This window comes from Rhinoderma darwinii, chromosome 4, assembly GCF_050947455.1.
Source record: "Rhinoderma darwinii isolate aRhiDar2 chromosome 4, aRhiDar2.hap1, whole genome shotgun sequence".
Lineage (NCBI taxonomy): Eukaryota > Metazoa > Chordata > Amphibia > Anura > Rhinodermatidae > Rhinoderma > Rhinoderma darwinii.
Genome location: NC_134690.1, coordinates 140,151,184 through 140,166,468, shown reverse-complemented (window position 1 = coordinate 140,166,468; position 15,285 = coordinate 140,151,184). Strand labels below are relative to the sequence as shown.

The window sequence follows — 15,285 nt, the reverse complement described above, 5'->3', positions numbered from 1 at the left end:
AGGAAAGGAAAACAATAATACAGCTCGGTGAAGTTAAAATTAAAACACGGTTTCAATTTTATTCCGATATCTTTAAAACGGGAAATAGCTTCCAGGTACAAGGATATACAGTGTGAATGTTGCCTACGTCCTTCCTCATGGCTTGTTAATAGAGGAATAATGCTACCTCCAGGCTTATATCCGCTGATCACAGGTGGAGTAGATTGCGGTACTCCTGCTGGAACGCAAAAATAGATACAACAGGTAACATCCATTATCCAGGAAAGTGAAGATATAAACCGCAGATACAAGGTAAGTAAATGTAATTGATGTTGGGATGTAATAGCTGTTAAACTGTACTAGCTGTGGTAACTGTAAAATAAATGAAAAATTGTAATGTGTCATTACTGGATAATCGGATAGAAACCTCGTGGTGAACACGAGCTCACATCGTGGTAATAAAAAGATACATGGAGCTGTGCAAAGTGATTTTGTGAATTACAATGAATCTAAATTTAAAAAAAATTCGATGGCTGGACTTAACGATAGAACGAATGATCATGCATGTCCAGTGCCATAATTTATTCATCAAAGATGGTGACAGCATGACAGATGTATCATACATGTTGGGTATGTCGAAATATTAAATATGGCTTCTTTGTACAGGCTCAGAGCAATACTATATAACTGAATCTAACGATGTCCGGATGTCGATCATGAGGTTCATAGAAAATATGAAGTAACTGCTACTGATGCACAGTTAATAAGTTCCCAATACACAATAAGCATATTTGTCAGGAATGGTGAGAAGGAAGAAATTAGTATTAAAGGGACCCTAGGCAATGGTAACCATTTTCTTTGTCTTCTATACGAAAATTAGTTTTATTTCCTGTAATATGTAAAGAGATATAAGATGTTAGGTATTGGATTTCCGTGTGAACAATTTCCAATTGTCTGGATAACATTGATAGCCTCTAGTGTCCTATGGCTAATAGTGGAACATAAGTTCCTTTCTAAGATTTAGACCCCTAGGGAATCTAGTTTTTAATGTATAAATCCAATACGCTTCTCTTGCTAGGTATAACGGTTCTCACCGGTTTGTTTGTGGATCCTCTGTGTCGTCTGGGAGATGGTGCTTGGAACCCAGGCAACGCTTGGCACAGCGGGTAGAGGCGGTCGGATGGATAGGCAGAAGTCAGGACAGGCAGCAGACGTCGTAACGGGTATGGCAGCAATAGGTCAAGGCAGGCGGCAGACAAGGATAGCCAAGTTCAAGCCGAGGTCAGTAATGGGAAATCCAGACTAAAGGCAGAAGGAACGGAAACAGGGAACTAGGGCACAGGGAATCACGGGGAACTTGGTTGAACAAGCAGGGATGGAAGGGAGGAGGAACCTTAAATAGGAAGTCCTGGGAATTAAGGCGCGCGCTGGCCCTTTAAGGCAGGACGAGTCAGTGCGCGCGCCCTCTAGTGACTGCAGCCGCACGTGGAGGATGCCGACCGCGGAAGGAGGTAATGGCTGCACTCACCTGACGCCGTCCATGGCCAGCAGAGCGTTCGGACCGGTAAGTGGAGCTCGGGACGAGCAGCTGATGAGGGAGGGCGCCGGAACCGGAGCAGAGGCCATGGGAACGGCGCGGCAGCCGTTACACTAGGATTTTATGTTTAATGTCACCTCCCATGATAGGAATGGTGACTCCCTCTATTGCACAGCATTTGAATGTGGAAACTGATCTGTTGTGTTGTATTATAAAGTGTTTGGCAGCGTTTGAAATGTTTGTGAGATTTTGATTTCAAATATAACCAAGGTGTTCCGAAATTCTGTTTTTTACATTTTCTGCTACTGCATCCCACATATAGCAGATTGCACATAGTGCATTCGATGATGTAAACCACTGCCACACTGTTACAATTGATGTATGTTTGTATTGAAAACGTTTTCATTTCATCTGAGTCTCGAAATACTTTGGTGGGTTTAGCATAGAAACAAATTTTACATGGGTTAGAACCGCATCTGTAGAAACCCTTATGATGGAGCCATGTAATTTTGGTCACATTGGAGGAGAACATGGAAGGGGAAAGTGAATGGCCCAGTGATGGTGCTTTACGTGGTACTATGCGACAACCATTTCTCAGAATACTTTCCAGTAGGTCATCCTCCATTATAATAGGTAAATATTTCATGATGATCTTTTTGATTTCTTGAAACTGATTACTATATTGTAAGATCAAAGTTGGTTTCTGTTAATCTTGGTGGTTTAGGTTAAAAAAGTAGAAGATCACAGGGTTTATTTGAGACTATTTAGGTCGCTCTGTTTAAGGACCAATCAGGATATCACCCTTTTGCGAAGTCTGTTGCAAATAAGCTTTTGTTCTGCTCTATAACGGTTGTCAGTGCTACAATTTCTCTTGGCCCTGTACAATTCCCCAACTGGGATAGATGAGATTGTTTGTCTGGAGTGGCTGCTTGTGGCATGCAAAATAGTATTACCTGAGATAGGTTTACGGTACGTTTTGGAGCAAATTAATTCGCCCTTTGTACCCGTAAGTTCCACATCCAGGAACCGGATGGTGTCTTTATCGTGGGAATAAGTGAATCTGAGATTTGTTGAATTGTCATTAAGATACTCCATGGACTGCGGAATGGCAGATACATCGCCCTCCCAGATAAACAGGAGATTGTCGATGTATCTACCATACCAGTTGATGGAAGATCCGAACGTGTTGTTCATAGAAAAATAGTGAATTCCTCCCACCATGACATAACTAAATTGGCCAATGAAGGCGAAAATTTTGCTCCCATTGACACTCCCTTAACTTGCAGGTAGAGTTGACCATCAATTCTATTCTATTCCTCTATTAACAAGCCATGAGGTAGTACGTGGTACACGTCTGAAACGCGTAGGCAACATTCACAGTGTATTTCCTTGTACCTGGAAGCTATTTCCCATTTTAAAGATTTCGGAATAAAATTGAAACCGTGTTTTCATTTTAACTTCACCGCGCTGGATCATTGTTTTCCTTTCTTTCCTGCTTCACTGCCGTGTGCCGTCACGGCGATCCTGGCGCAGCCCGTGGTTGAAACCTGCTAAATGGTGAGCTGGAGGATTCCTCCCAACATTTTTTCTTATATATGTCGGGAAGGGGTTAAGATAAGCCAGGGCAATAAAACGGAGGTTAAAGGGGTGATTACATAGTTACATAGTTTGTACGGTTGAAAAAAGACACATGTCCATCAAGTTCAACCAAGGGATGGGAAAGGGGAAGTGGGATGGGAAAGGGGAAGTGATGACTTAGGAGATTTTGACACAGAAGTATTTAACATTGCATGTTATTTCTGGCTAACACGGTACTATACTAGTTTTTTTGTTTCAATTTACAAGTGTGAATGATCCAATAGAGGTTGGCTACTTGGATTTCTTATGATTTTTTGTGGATGGTTGGGTTTGGCACCATTTTAATTTTCGAGGCCCCATGCACACGACAGTATTTTCATCAGTAATTACGGACCCATTCATTTCTATTGGCCAAGGACACCTTTCAGTATTTTTACTGATGGGTGTCCGTGCTGAAAAAATTATAGAACTTGTCCTATTCTTGTCAGTAATTACGGCAAGGACTCTCCAGGGGTGTAGCAAAAGGCTCATGGACCCTGGTGCAAGAATTTAGCTTGGGCTCCCCAACACCACCAGTCCGCTGCGCACGCCTACGCCCAGCTGCCTTGCCCGACGGATCCCATGAATGCCCCCACAGTATAATGCCCCCCATAGCTGCCCCCACAGTATAATGACACCACACAGTATAATACCCCCCATAGCTGCCGTTCACACATTATAATGCCCCTCTACACAATACAATGCCCCTCATAGCTGACCACCTAGTATAATGCTCCCCATAGGTGCTCCCACACAGTATAATACCCCCCATAGCTGACCAGCACATTATAATGCCCCCATAGCTGCCCCCACAGTATAATGCTCCCATAGCTGCCCCTACAGCATAATGCTCCCATAGCTGCCCCTACAGCATAATGCTCCCATAGCTGCCCCCACAGCATAATGCTCCCATAGCTGCCCCCACAGTATAATGCTGCCATAGCTGCCCCCACAGTATAATGCTCCCATAGCTAACCACACAGTATAATGCCCCCGTAGCTCCCCCCCACAGTATAATGCCCACCATAGCTGCCCCCCAGTATAATGCCCCATAGCTGCCCCCCAGTATAATGCCGCCCATAGCTGCCCCCACAGTATAATGTGCCTATTGTTGCCCCCACAGTATATTGCCTACCCATAGCTGCCACATACATTATAAAGCCCACCATACAGTATAATACCCTCCATAGCTGCCACATACAGGATAATGCCCCCCATTGCTGTCCAATACAGTATAATTCTCCCATACAGTATAATGCCCCCTCAGCAGCTACTATATGAGACCCCCCCCCCCTCCCATACCCAGTATAATGCCCCCATATGTATGTACCTAATAGAATAATAACATAATTACTTACCTATCCCAGTTCCCACGACGGGTGAAGGATCCGTCTCCTCTGCACTGTGCTGTGAGTGACTCGGTGCAGACAGGCGCGATGACGTCACTACATTGTGCCTGACTGCGCCTAGCCGCTCGCGGCACAGTGAATGCTGGAGCAAGGCTCCAGCATTCAACCCAATTGAATGTGCGCCCTGTGGACGCATAGTCAGTTGGAAGCGGCACAAGCGCTGTGTGGCAACGGGGTTCCCAGTCGCCATTTCGACACTTATAGCTGCGCCACCGGACTCTCCAATAGAAGTTTATGGGAGCTTCCGTAAATACGGACGGCTACTGATGTGCATCCGTAAACCGTCTGTATTTACGGAAGCATTGCTAGGCAATATGTTAATGACATGATTTGCAGCCTCGCTCTTTTTGTACGGATCCGTATATACGGATGGAATACGGACTGTATTTACGGACAACTGGCATTATTAAGGTGGTAATAAAGTTGGAGAAAAAAAACGGGCATAAGATTTTTTTTTTTTTTATTGAAATGAAAACTCCCCCACACAACCCTCTTTCACCATTTTATTTTGTTAAAAAATAAAGCGTACGTCATCGCGGTAGTCCAACGAATCTTCGACATAGTCCAAACGGTCCAGCGGAACCTTCAAAACAAAAATGTAGCCATATGAAAAATAAAAAAAACATACTCCCCTATATCAGTCTTCTCTTTTCCCTTGTGCCACAATAGAAACTAGACGTCAATGAACACTAATTTCTATTGTGGCGCACAGGACCTAGAGATGCGCCAGAAATATTAATAGATATCTGGGAGATCCTGTGCGCCAGAAAAAGCTAACACATGGACTCCTAATAAAAATTATAACACCTTTCCTTTAAAGTGTAACTAAACTTTTAAAAAATTTCTGAGATGTCAAAGTGACATGTCAGAAGTTTTGGTCAGTGGTGGTCTGAGCAGAGACCACCATCGATCGCAAAAACGAAGCAGCAGAACTGCTCGGGTGAGCGCTGTTCCGCTTCATTTCTGATCGTCATTTCCCGGAGTGGTGTACGGGCTCAATAGAATGTTTGAGCCTGTACACCAACTCCTCGGCTTTCCAAGAAAATGGTGGGGGGGGGATTACCCTCCATAGAGCCCTGTCAGCAAGATGCTCAGGCCCCTCCCCCCCTACTGTGGGCCAATCAGTTAAATTAGTGGGGGCAGGAGTCTAAGCGCAGTAAGCAGTGCTCTGCCAGCCTTGCCTTACAAATCACAGGCCGCTCCGCTCCTCCTGCTGACCTGCTCCTCTCTGGGTTGGAGAGAAGTGTTCTCGCAGACGTGCACCTATCATGCTGCACGTCTGCTAAATAAGAGCAGCCTTGCCCCTTGCGCATAGGGATCCTTTTAGATCGCTATGTGCTGTCTTATACTAACACATTAACGATACTGAAGAGTTTAGACAGTGAATAGACATTCCACGGGATGTCTATTCACAATCCCTGCACTTCGTTACTGTTTCTGTGGTAGTTACAGCAGAGCAAGCGTAGTCCTGCGAGATTACGCTGTAGATGACAGGTTACAACGAGATTACGCTTGCTCTGCTGTAACTACCACAGACAGAGTAACGAAGTGCAGAGATTGTGAATAGACATCCCGTGGAATGTCTATTCACTGTCTAAACACTTCAGTATCGTTAATGTGTTAGTATAAGACAGCACATAGGGATCTAAAAGGATCTCTATGCGCTGCCTAAATGAATGGAGAGGAGTGCATGACGCTGATTGGTCAGCATCATACACTCCCCTGTACAACGCCCACTTGGTCTAAAGTAAAAACACGCCCGCTTGGGCATTAAGCAACTCATTAGCCTAAATCTAAAATCGCTAATAAAGTGGTGAAAACAGATCTTTTTTTAAAATAAAAAGCATTACTGTCACCTACATTACAGCGCCGATCTCCTTATGTAGGAGATAGGGCACTTATAATGTGGTGACAGAGCCTCTTTAAAGGACTGCAATGTTCTTATATCTATCTTCTATTTATTACCTAATCTAATAGGTGCTTTAATGTAGATCACAACAGGTTTTGTTTTTTAAACTTTTATTTTTGACCAAGTTATGATCATTTTTAGTTTTATGCCAATTTGTTCTAAATGCCCAACTGGGCGTTTTTTTTTACTTTTCACCAAGTATGCATTGTAAAGAAAAGTGTATGACGCTGACCAATCAGCGTCATACACATCTCTTCATTCATGCGCAGCTTGTTTCACTGCACAGCGTGATCTCAAGAGATCACGCTGTGACAGGATTTCTTCCCATAGGTCCTTCACCGGAGCCATGGAAGACTGAACAGACATCGCCTCCAGCCGCTGCAGATTCGGAAAAATGTCCTGGCACAGCTGGAGGCGGTCTGTTGACTCTTCCGTCGCTCCGGTGAAGGACCTGTTTCCGTTGCGTGAAACTCACTGCAGGTCCTATTGTGGTCCGTTTTTGCGGACCGCGTCGCCCATTAAAGTCTATGGGTGCGTGAAAATCATGGACAGCACACGGACCTCATAAGTGTGCTGTACGTGTTTCACAAATCACTTGCTAAAGGAATGCTGAGAAAAAAAATGTGCACCAACACGGAAATTGACCTCTTCCTGCTGCGGCCACTTTTGACCTTCCTGACAGAGCCTCATTTTTCAAATCTGACATGTCTCACTATATGTGGTAATAACGTCTGAATGCTTTTACCTATCCAAGCGATTCTGAGATTGTTTTCTCGTGACATATTGTACTTTATGTTAGGAAAAATATTCCCATATGTCTACTTTATGTTTGCATAGTTTTTTTGAACATTATTTTATTTTTCTAGGACGTTACAAGGCTTAGAACTTTGGCAGAAATTTCTCACATTTTCAAGAAAATTTCAAAAGGCTATTTTTACAGGGACCAGTTCAGTTGTGAAGTGGCTCTGAGGGCCTCATACAATACAAAACCCCATAAATCATCCCATTTAAAAAAATGCACCCCTAAAGGTATTCAATACAGCATTTAGAAAGTTTCTTAATCCTTGAGGCGTTTCACAAGAGCAATGTAGGGGTGAAATTTACAAATTTTATTTTTTTAAAGAAATACACACAGAGGGTTTTACTAGAGAAACGCAATATTTATTGCCCAGATTCTGCAGTTTTTACAAGTATCCCACATGTGGCCCTAGTGTACTAATGGACTGAAGCACCGGCCTCAGAAGCAATGGGCACCTAGAGGATTTTGGGGCCTTCTTTTTATTAGATTATATTTTAGGCACCATGTCAGATTTGAAGAGGTCTTGTGTGGGCAAAACAAAAGAAACACCCCATAAAGTCCCCATTTTGGAAACTACACACCACAAGGAATTAATCTAGGGGTGTAGTGCGCATTTTGACCCCACAGGTGTTTCATAGATTTTTTTTTTTTTCAATAAGATGTCGTTTTAGCTACAATTTTCACAAGAAATAAAGAATAAAAATCCCCTAACATTTGTAAAGCAACTTCTCCAGAGTACAGAAATATGTGGTCATAAACTGCTGTTTGGGCACATGGCAGGGCTAAGAAGGAAAGTAGCGCCATTTGGCTTTTGGAGAACAGATTTTGCTGGATTCGTTTCTCGGCACTATATACACATTTGCAAATTCCCTAATGTACCAGTACAGTGCAAACTCCCCAAAAGTGACTCCATTTAGGAAACTACACCCATTGAGGAATTCATCTAGGGGTGTAGTAAGTACTTTTACCCCACAGGTGTTTCATATTAGAATTGGGCAGTGAAAAAAAACCAATTTTTTTTTCAATAAGATGTAGCTTTAGCTCAAAATGTTTCATTTTCTCAGCAAATAAAGGAGAAAAAGCACCCAAACAATTGTAAAGCAACTTCTCCAGAGTACGAAAATACCCCATGTGTGGTCATAAACTGTTGCTTTGACACAGTATGGAGCTCAGAAGGGAAGGAGCGCCATTTGGCTTTTGGAGCGCAGATTTTGCTGAATTGGTTTCTGGGCACCATGTCGCATTTGCAAAGCCCCTGTGGGACCAAAACAGTGGAAACTCCCCAGAAGTGACCTCATTTTTCCTCAATGTATTAGGCGGGGCCTAATCGGCTTTCGTACTGGCAGACCAGGAGGCCATTGCTAGGCCTCCTGTTGCCATAGCAGCTGTCGGCAGTACCTGCCATTACAGCAGGGTGTCAGCTATAACATACAGCTGACACCCGCCGCTGATGACGCAGGCTCAGCTTCTGAGCCTGCACCATCTTCCCGTCGGTACCGGCAGCCGTTTAGGCCCCGCCTCCAGGCATGGCCTAGGAGGCTTCCATACTAGGCAGGACGGGAGGCCAGTGCTAGGCCTCTGGTTGCCATTGCAGCCATCAGCACCCCGGCGATTGGCTACAAACACCTTAAATCCAGCAGTTGCTTTTGACCTCTGAATTTAAGGTGTTCGCTCCGATCCCCGCCATTAACTTTGGGGGAAGCACTGGCTTTCCATGAAGTATCTATACTACAAATGTCGGGAAGAGGTTAAAAACTGATGCCACACGGAACTGAAATGCATTAAATAAGGTCCTTTTGTTCAGATGCAAAATGGACACGCTCATCTGAATCCGGCCTTAGACAGCTATTGTGTACAGATTCGTACACAATAGCTTAACAAAAATTCGTACTGAACAAACTGATACAGTACGGTACAGTATTATGGCAGGAGTCCCGTTCACCTGTACCGCGGTTGGGCCGGGCAATCCGGCCGACACATGGACCGTTTTTCATGTCCCAAACTCGGTCGTGTGCAAGAGCTGTAATAAGTGCAGACAGAGTGAGACCCTTTGACAATAGGAATCTTAACACCCAATTTATTCATAGATTTCTAACCGGAATAACAGAGGAACGGCACTACACGGCGTTCTAAGAAAATATGTTACAGACTTGTTATTTCATGGGGAATATAAGTATTTACTAAAAATAGACCTGTCAGGAGAGGCGACAGATCCTCTTTAGATCATAGGCAAGAAGAACACTTTTAGGGGTTATCCCGAAAGTTAAATCTTTTTCTTAGGGGCTGCAAGTGAAATGAATAAAACAAAAAAAGCAATACGTACCTGTCCTGGCGATCCAGCACTGTCGCTCTGCAGCAGTCCCAGTGCTTGTTTACATGCACTTAGCAGGTGACCGCTGCAGCCAATCAGAGGGCTCAGCGGGGCTGAGCGGCCATATATTGTATTATTGTCATTATGCCAGAAATACGATTCGTTACCAGCGAGCCCCGCTTAGCCCTCTGATTGGCTGCAGCGATCACATGCTACGTGCATGTAAACAAGCTGGGACTGCCACCAAAGCGACAGCGCTGGATCGTTCGGAGCAAGGACAGGTAAGTATTGCTTTTTTGGTTTTGTTCATTTCAGTTGCAGCCCCTAAGAAAAAAAAATCACTTTCAGGATTTAAATAAACGCTCATGGCCACATAGAAATGGCATTAGTCAGATCATTTTACAGTAGCTATTACACTTACAGTATGAATGTATTTCTATTGCGAGGCGATCATTTGACATCTGGTATATTATCTTCTCTCCTTCCCTGTAATTATTCATAGTCCTAGTCTTCTATCCCTCTCTTATCTGGGTTATTTATCAGAGGCGTGTTGCATTGTGGGGTGGAGTCCCGTCCTCCTGCCATTCTTGACTTCGCCCGATCCTGAAGGCAAGTGCACACACGTGCAGTCAGTCAGCCACTGGGTGGCGCTGCTGAGCACATCTGGCTGCAGGCTTACATTACACAAGGACGTGACACTGTGCTGTATGGCTTCCTATTTGCTGCTGTCTGATTGGTTACTGCGGGCAGAGCTTCTTCAATGAGACCAACACAAACTTGGGCTGCGAGGAGTTTGTATATGCAGCAGAGCTGTGCAGTCTGCCAGCTGTCAGCATGAGGACTCTGCCTGCCCTGCTCACCGTACTGACAGCTCTCACAGCCTATTATGTGTACACCCCGCTGCCCAGCACCCTGTCCGAGCCCTGGAAGCTCATGTTTCTCGATGCCACCTTCAGGTTTGCGCAGGATCTGGTGAGTACATTGCATTGTTTGGGTGTAAATGGCTTCCTGCAAGTAACAGCTGTGACCGGCAGGATCCTCCACTGGCTGCCTGACTAATCTGCCTTATAATAATACATCAGTAGAAATAGGTCACATTGTAAAGAGCTGGGGGATCATCTATGTGCAGCACCAGTCCAGAGCTGTGTATTGTGTCCAACACTAGACAAAGGCCTCCACATCTGCCGTCCTGGCTGACATAAGTGCCTGGGCACAATGATCAGCAAGTATCAGTGCTGTCACCGCTATATAGTGTGCCTGATGAGTGCATCTGTACCCACTGCCAGGCAGGAGAGGCACAAGGTAACATGCTAGCCCCAGACACTTTTAATTTAGCCCTCCTAGCCAAATAGTAGCCACAAAGAAGCTCACCTCTTCCACCTGATGTAAGGCCTGTTCACACAGAGTTTTTTTGCCGGCAGAAAAATCTGTCTGCAGATATTCACCTAGTAATTAGCACCTATAATACCCCTTGGGCAGCATAGTAACCCTAAGACATAATCTATAATTGAGAAATCCTATATACTCCTCATATTAATGTATACACAAGACAATAAGTCTTCCAGACATATGTTAGTCCAAAAATATAAATGTTATTCCACAATTGGAATACCCTCCCAAAGATACCCATACAAGTACATACAGAATTACAGAGACCGAGATCATCAATTCACCACCATGTCCCATATGTTATAATGATGCATAGTATACAGCAGGTAAATAGCAACACCAATCACGGGAAGAGTATAAAGTCTCCAAACTGATATCAAATCATATAGTATCAGTCTCCCCACTATCTGGGTGAAAATCTATCAAAATTGTTATACTGACCACCATACATAAATACTCAGCATAGTTGCATATCAATTACCTGTGGCTGACATGATGGCTATTGATGGTAGAAACACCTCGACGCGCGTTTCGCACCCTTCGTCAGGAGTTGGAGACCACCACCAGTGCCCAACACCATCTATTCATCTATATATGGATGTACGCACTTTATGTACTCAATGGCGGGCGGTTTTGGTAATTTTTTGGCGCTAATTCCGACGCGGTTTGCGAGTCAAAATCACTTAGTGTGAACAGGGCCTAAGACCCCCTCAGGGCTACTGAAGTGGCCGAGCGAGCTCGACGAGAGGCGGCATAATAAAGTGCCATCAGAGTAGCCCGCAGTAGGTGCGCTTTTATGCCTTCCTATTTTTGTCGGTCTATATGTAAATTCCTTGAAGTGACCCATAACCGATAAGGAGTATAGCATGTGGCACGAAACTAACTCTTATGTGTGAAGCCACTAAGACCGATGCATATTGATTTTAAGCGTCTTTTTTAGGTATAAAAAAAATGGCGTACCCTTTTTATAAGTGCATTACTGTAGGTGTGACTGTCTAACTTCGCTCCCTTATAATGATCCGAGAAGTGGACGGTAAATTCCCAGAAGGGCGGAATTAATAAGAGACATGTTGTGAGCTCCAACGTTATCTAGCATGCATATACCAACTCCTGAGGTGAGACACATTGCTACATGTGCCCCATTCAATGCCCAGTATTTTATATTTACTCCAGGTTTATCTTTAATGGGTGTTATATTTATTATATCGACTTTCTGCTAGAAATATTCAGTTTACTTAGGCTATGTTCACATCTGTGTCAGGGCTCCGTTCCGTCTGAGCTTTCCTTCGGAACGGAGCCCTGACTGACACAAACTGAAACCGTATGTTTCCGTTTCCATCACCATTGGTTTCGATCCTTTGCCAATGGTTTCAGTTTGTCTCCGTTGTGCAAGGGTTCAGTAGTTTTTACGGGATGAATAGCGTAGTCGATTAATGTGAACTAGTCACGCGACTGCATCCCCCAACGGCAGTGGTCCTAGTGCTATAAGACACGTGACATCACCTGCAGCCGTATTGTTTACATAAGACCAAGTATTTCATGAATAAGTGTCATCATTTTACTAAAGGAACATGCTTTAAAGGGATTGTACAAGCTTAGAAAATAAGTCTGTTTTTTTTTTCCAGAAACAGCACCACTCTTGTCCATGGGCTGTGTCTGCATTGGATTGCAGGTCAGCCTGACTCACTTGTTGGGCTGTGCTGCAATACCAGGCACAACCCATGGCCAAGAGTGGCGCTGTTTCTGAAAAAGACCCTTTTTTCTAAGCTTATACAGCCGCTTTAAGATCTCATAAAATGCTGAAGCTTTGTATCCTCAAAGTGGTGCCCATGCTGAGATGTATGTTAACTGGTTCCCGACCGCTGGCTGTGTTTTTGCGGCCCGCGGTCAGAGTCCTTAAAACCTGCGCCGTAGACTTTTTACGGCGCGGGTTTTAACTTTCTGCCCGATGTCGGGTCTCTGGCTGTCAGTGACTGCCGGGGACCCTGAAGAGAGGATAGAAGCAGCTTTCGCTGCTTCTGTCTCCTCTGATCACTTGTACACAGCGCGCAATGAACACTGTGTATAGGAATAGAGGCCGCGCCGCTGTCTCTCTTCCTCCCGGTGATCATGTGACTGGTCACATGATCGCCGGGTGCCATTAGTGACAGACTGCTGCTGGTTCTTACTAGACCCAGCACAGCCATATTAGTGACAATCGTCACTATGAGATGGCTGATTTCCCCTGTAACTGGGGCTGCTGTGCAGCTCCAGTTACAGTGGAAAAACATGGTGTAAAAGAAGGAAAAAAAAATTATAATGTTCCCCAAAGGTCTTTTTTGACCTTTTGAGGGACAGTCCATAGTAAGAAAAAAATAAAAGTAAAGTGCAAAAGAAAATGAATAATAAATACACATAAAAAAACCGTTCCCCGCCTATCATTGTTGTAGCCCGGACCCAATTACCCTAATACAGACATGTAATATATTAAAATTTACGGTAGACAATGGCGATCACAAATAAAAGGTCTATTTTAGGGTAAAACTGTTATTACCAAAAAAAATAGCTGAAGAAAAGTAAAAAAGCTTATTTTTTTTACTATTATTTTCAAACTTTTAAGTATAAAAATTCTAAAATACCAAAACGGATGTGTATAAAAATGATAAAAAAAAAAGAAATCTGCATTGTCTACGGAAAAAAACATCGCAAAAATCACGTCGCTAGTCCAACAAATAAAAAAGTTGGAGCCATTTAACTAATGAGTGCTAAAAATAGCTAAACCGTGTCTGGTCCTGAAGGCGCAAAATAGCCTGGTCCTGAACTGGTTAATGTATTTCTTTAGCCTATAGTAATCCTGCTGGTATGTTCAGTGTGTCCATAGACGTATGGTATAGATGTGCACATGTGGGTAGTCGCAATACTCCTTAAATAATAGTTTATAACAATTGATAGTAAAATAATAGGATATTGCATGCTTCTTACATCTCTGTAATGACATTTATAATGTACATATGTGAAAGCATCTGCAAATAATAACATGGGGAAAATCTATGCCACTAGGACCCCCCTGACTCACACGTGGTGAGGGTCATTGACCTGTCCCAGTGGTGCCGGCAGATCACCCATTAGCCTGACTTTCAGTAAACTCTGCACAGACTAGTCTGGAAAAACATCATTTCTTGTGGTTTCAAATTGTGTAATCCCCATAACAATATAGAAATCCTCCACAGCGTTCCAGTAATCCATTCTACAATAGAACCCGATCTTCTTTACATTTTTACAATACGGCCCCATTCACAGGGATACTCTGGAAACCGGGCAGTTAAAAAATGGAACATGCCCTATTTTTGACCGTTCTCCCGGCCACACGGCTCCCATAGAAGTCTATGGGGCCGTGTAAAACACGGCTGTCACTTGGATGCGATCCGAGTGACGGCCGTGCTTTCTGCCGCTCACTCTCTCCTCTTCCTCGCAGTGCGAAGTGCATGTGAGGAGGAGGTGATTTATTTATTTTTTTGCTGCCACAGGTCCCTTGTAGATGACACCCCCCCTGTAGATGACATTAGCTACAGAGGGCAGTGTGTGGCATTATCTACAGAGGGCAGTGTGTGGTAAAAAATTTACAAATTAAATTCAACCTTTCTTAAAACGGACAGGGGAAAATACGGATGCTAAACGGGTCAAAATCTGCCGTTAAAAACTGAAACCCGGCGCAAAACGGCCGAGAAAAACGGACCAAAACGGTCGTGTGAATAGAGCCTGAGGTGATAGAAGTAATTCTAGAAGAGGGGCAGTTCTTACACTGCAGAAGAATGCCGGGCTTTCAGAGCTTTACGCTATGTACCAATGACCTTTCCCCTACTTCTTGCACGCTCGCCAAATATCTCGAACTGCTGAATGTGGTCACAGGACATTAGGACATTCAATAGGACTATATGCAGCACGCCGAGTTACACCCTCAGCTGAAATTGCCTGCCAGTCTTTTTTGTATTTCAAAATACTAGTATGAGTACCAATCATAATGTCCAAGGACGGCTTGTGCCAGTACAATGTCCATGAACTGAGGCATGTACAGTAAAATTCCTTCCATCCAGCATCTGATAGTCCAGCACAACGAAAGAACAGAAACAAGACGGCGTTAGGCCTCCTTCACACATAAAAACGCTTCGAAAAACGCTGGCGTTATTAAAATGTAACATGCGTTTTTAGTGGCGTTTTTCATTCTATAGAGAAGCCTATGTGAGAAATGCCTAAAAAAAGCCAAACCCAGAGCACGCTGCGTTTGGGGAAAACGCCACTGACCGCAAAATTGCCTTAAAAATGCACCAAACCAAAATTTTAGATTTTACTATAGAC

The 15,285-nt window shown here is 43.9% G+C and overlaps 1 protein-coding gene across 1 annotated transcript in view; it reads left to right on the top strand.

The window, feature by feature from the left end:
- Positions 1 to 9,966: 9,966 nt before the first annotated feature.
- NCEH1 (neutral cholesterol ester hydrolase 1) overlaps positions 9,967 to 15,285 on the top strand; it is a 31,572-nt gene continuing 26,253 nt past the window's right edge. Inside the window, exon 1 of the mRNA XM_075861623.1 lies at positions 9,967 to 10,533. Within this exon, the coding sequence (XP_075717738.1) occupies positions 10,396 to 10,533 (138 nt within the window). The 5' untranslated portion in view covers positions 9,967 to 10,395. The remainder of the gene's footprint in view (positions 10,534 to 15,285) is intronic.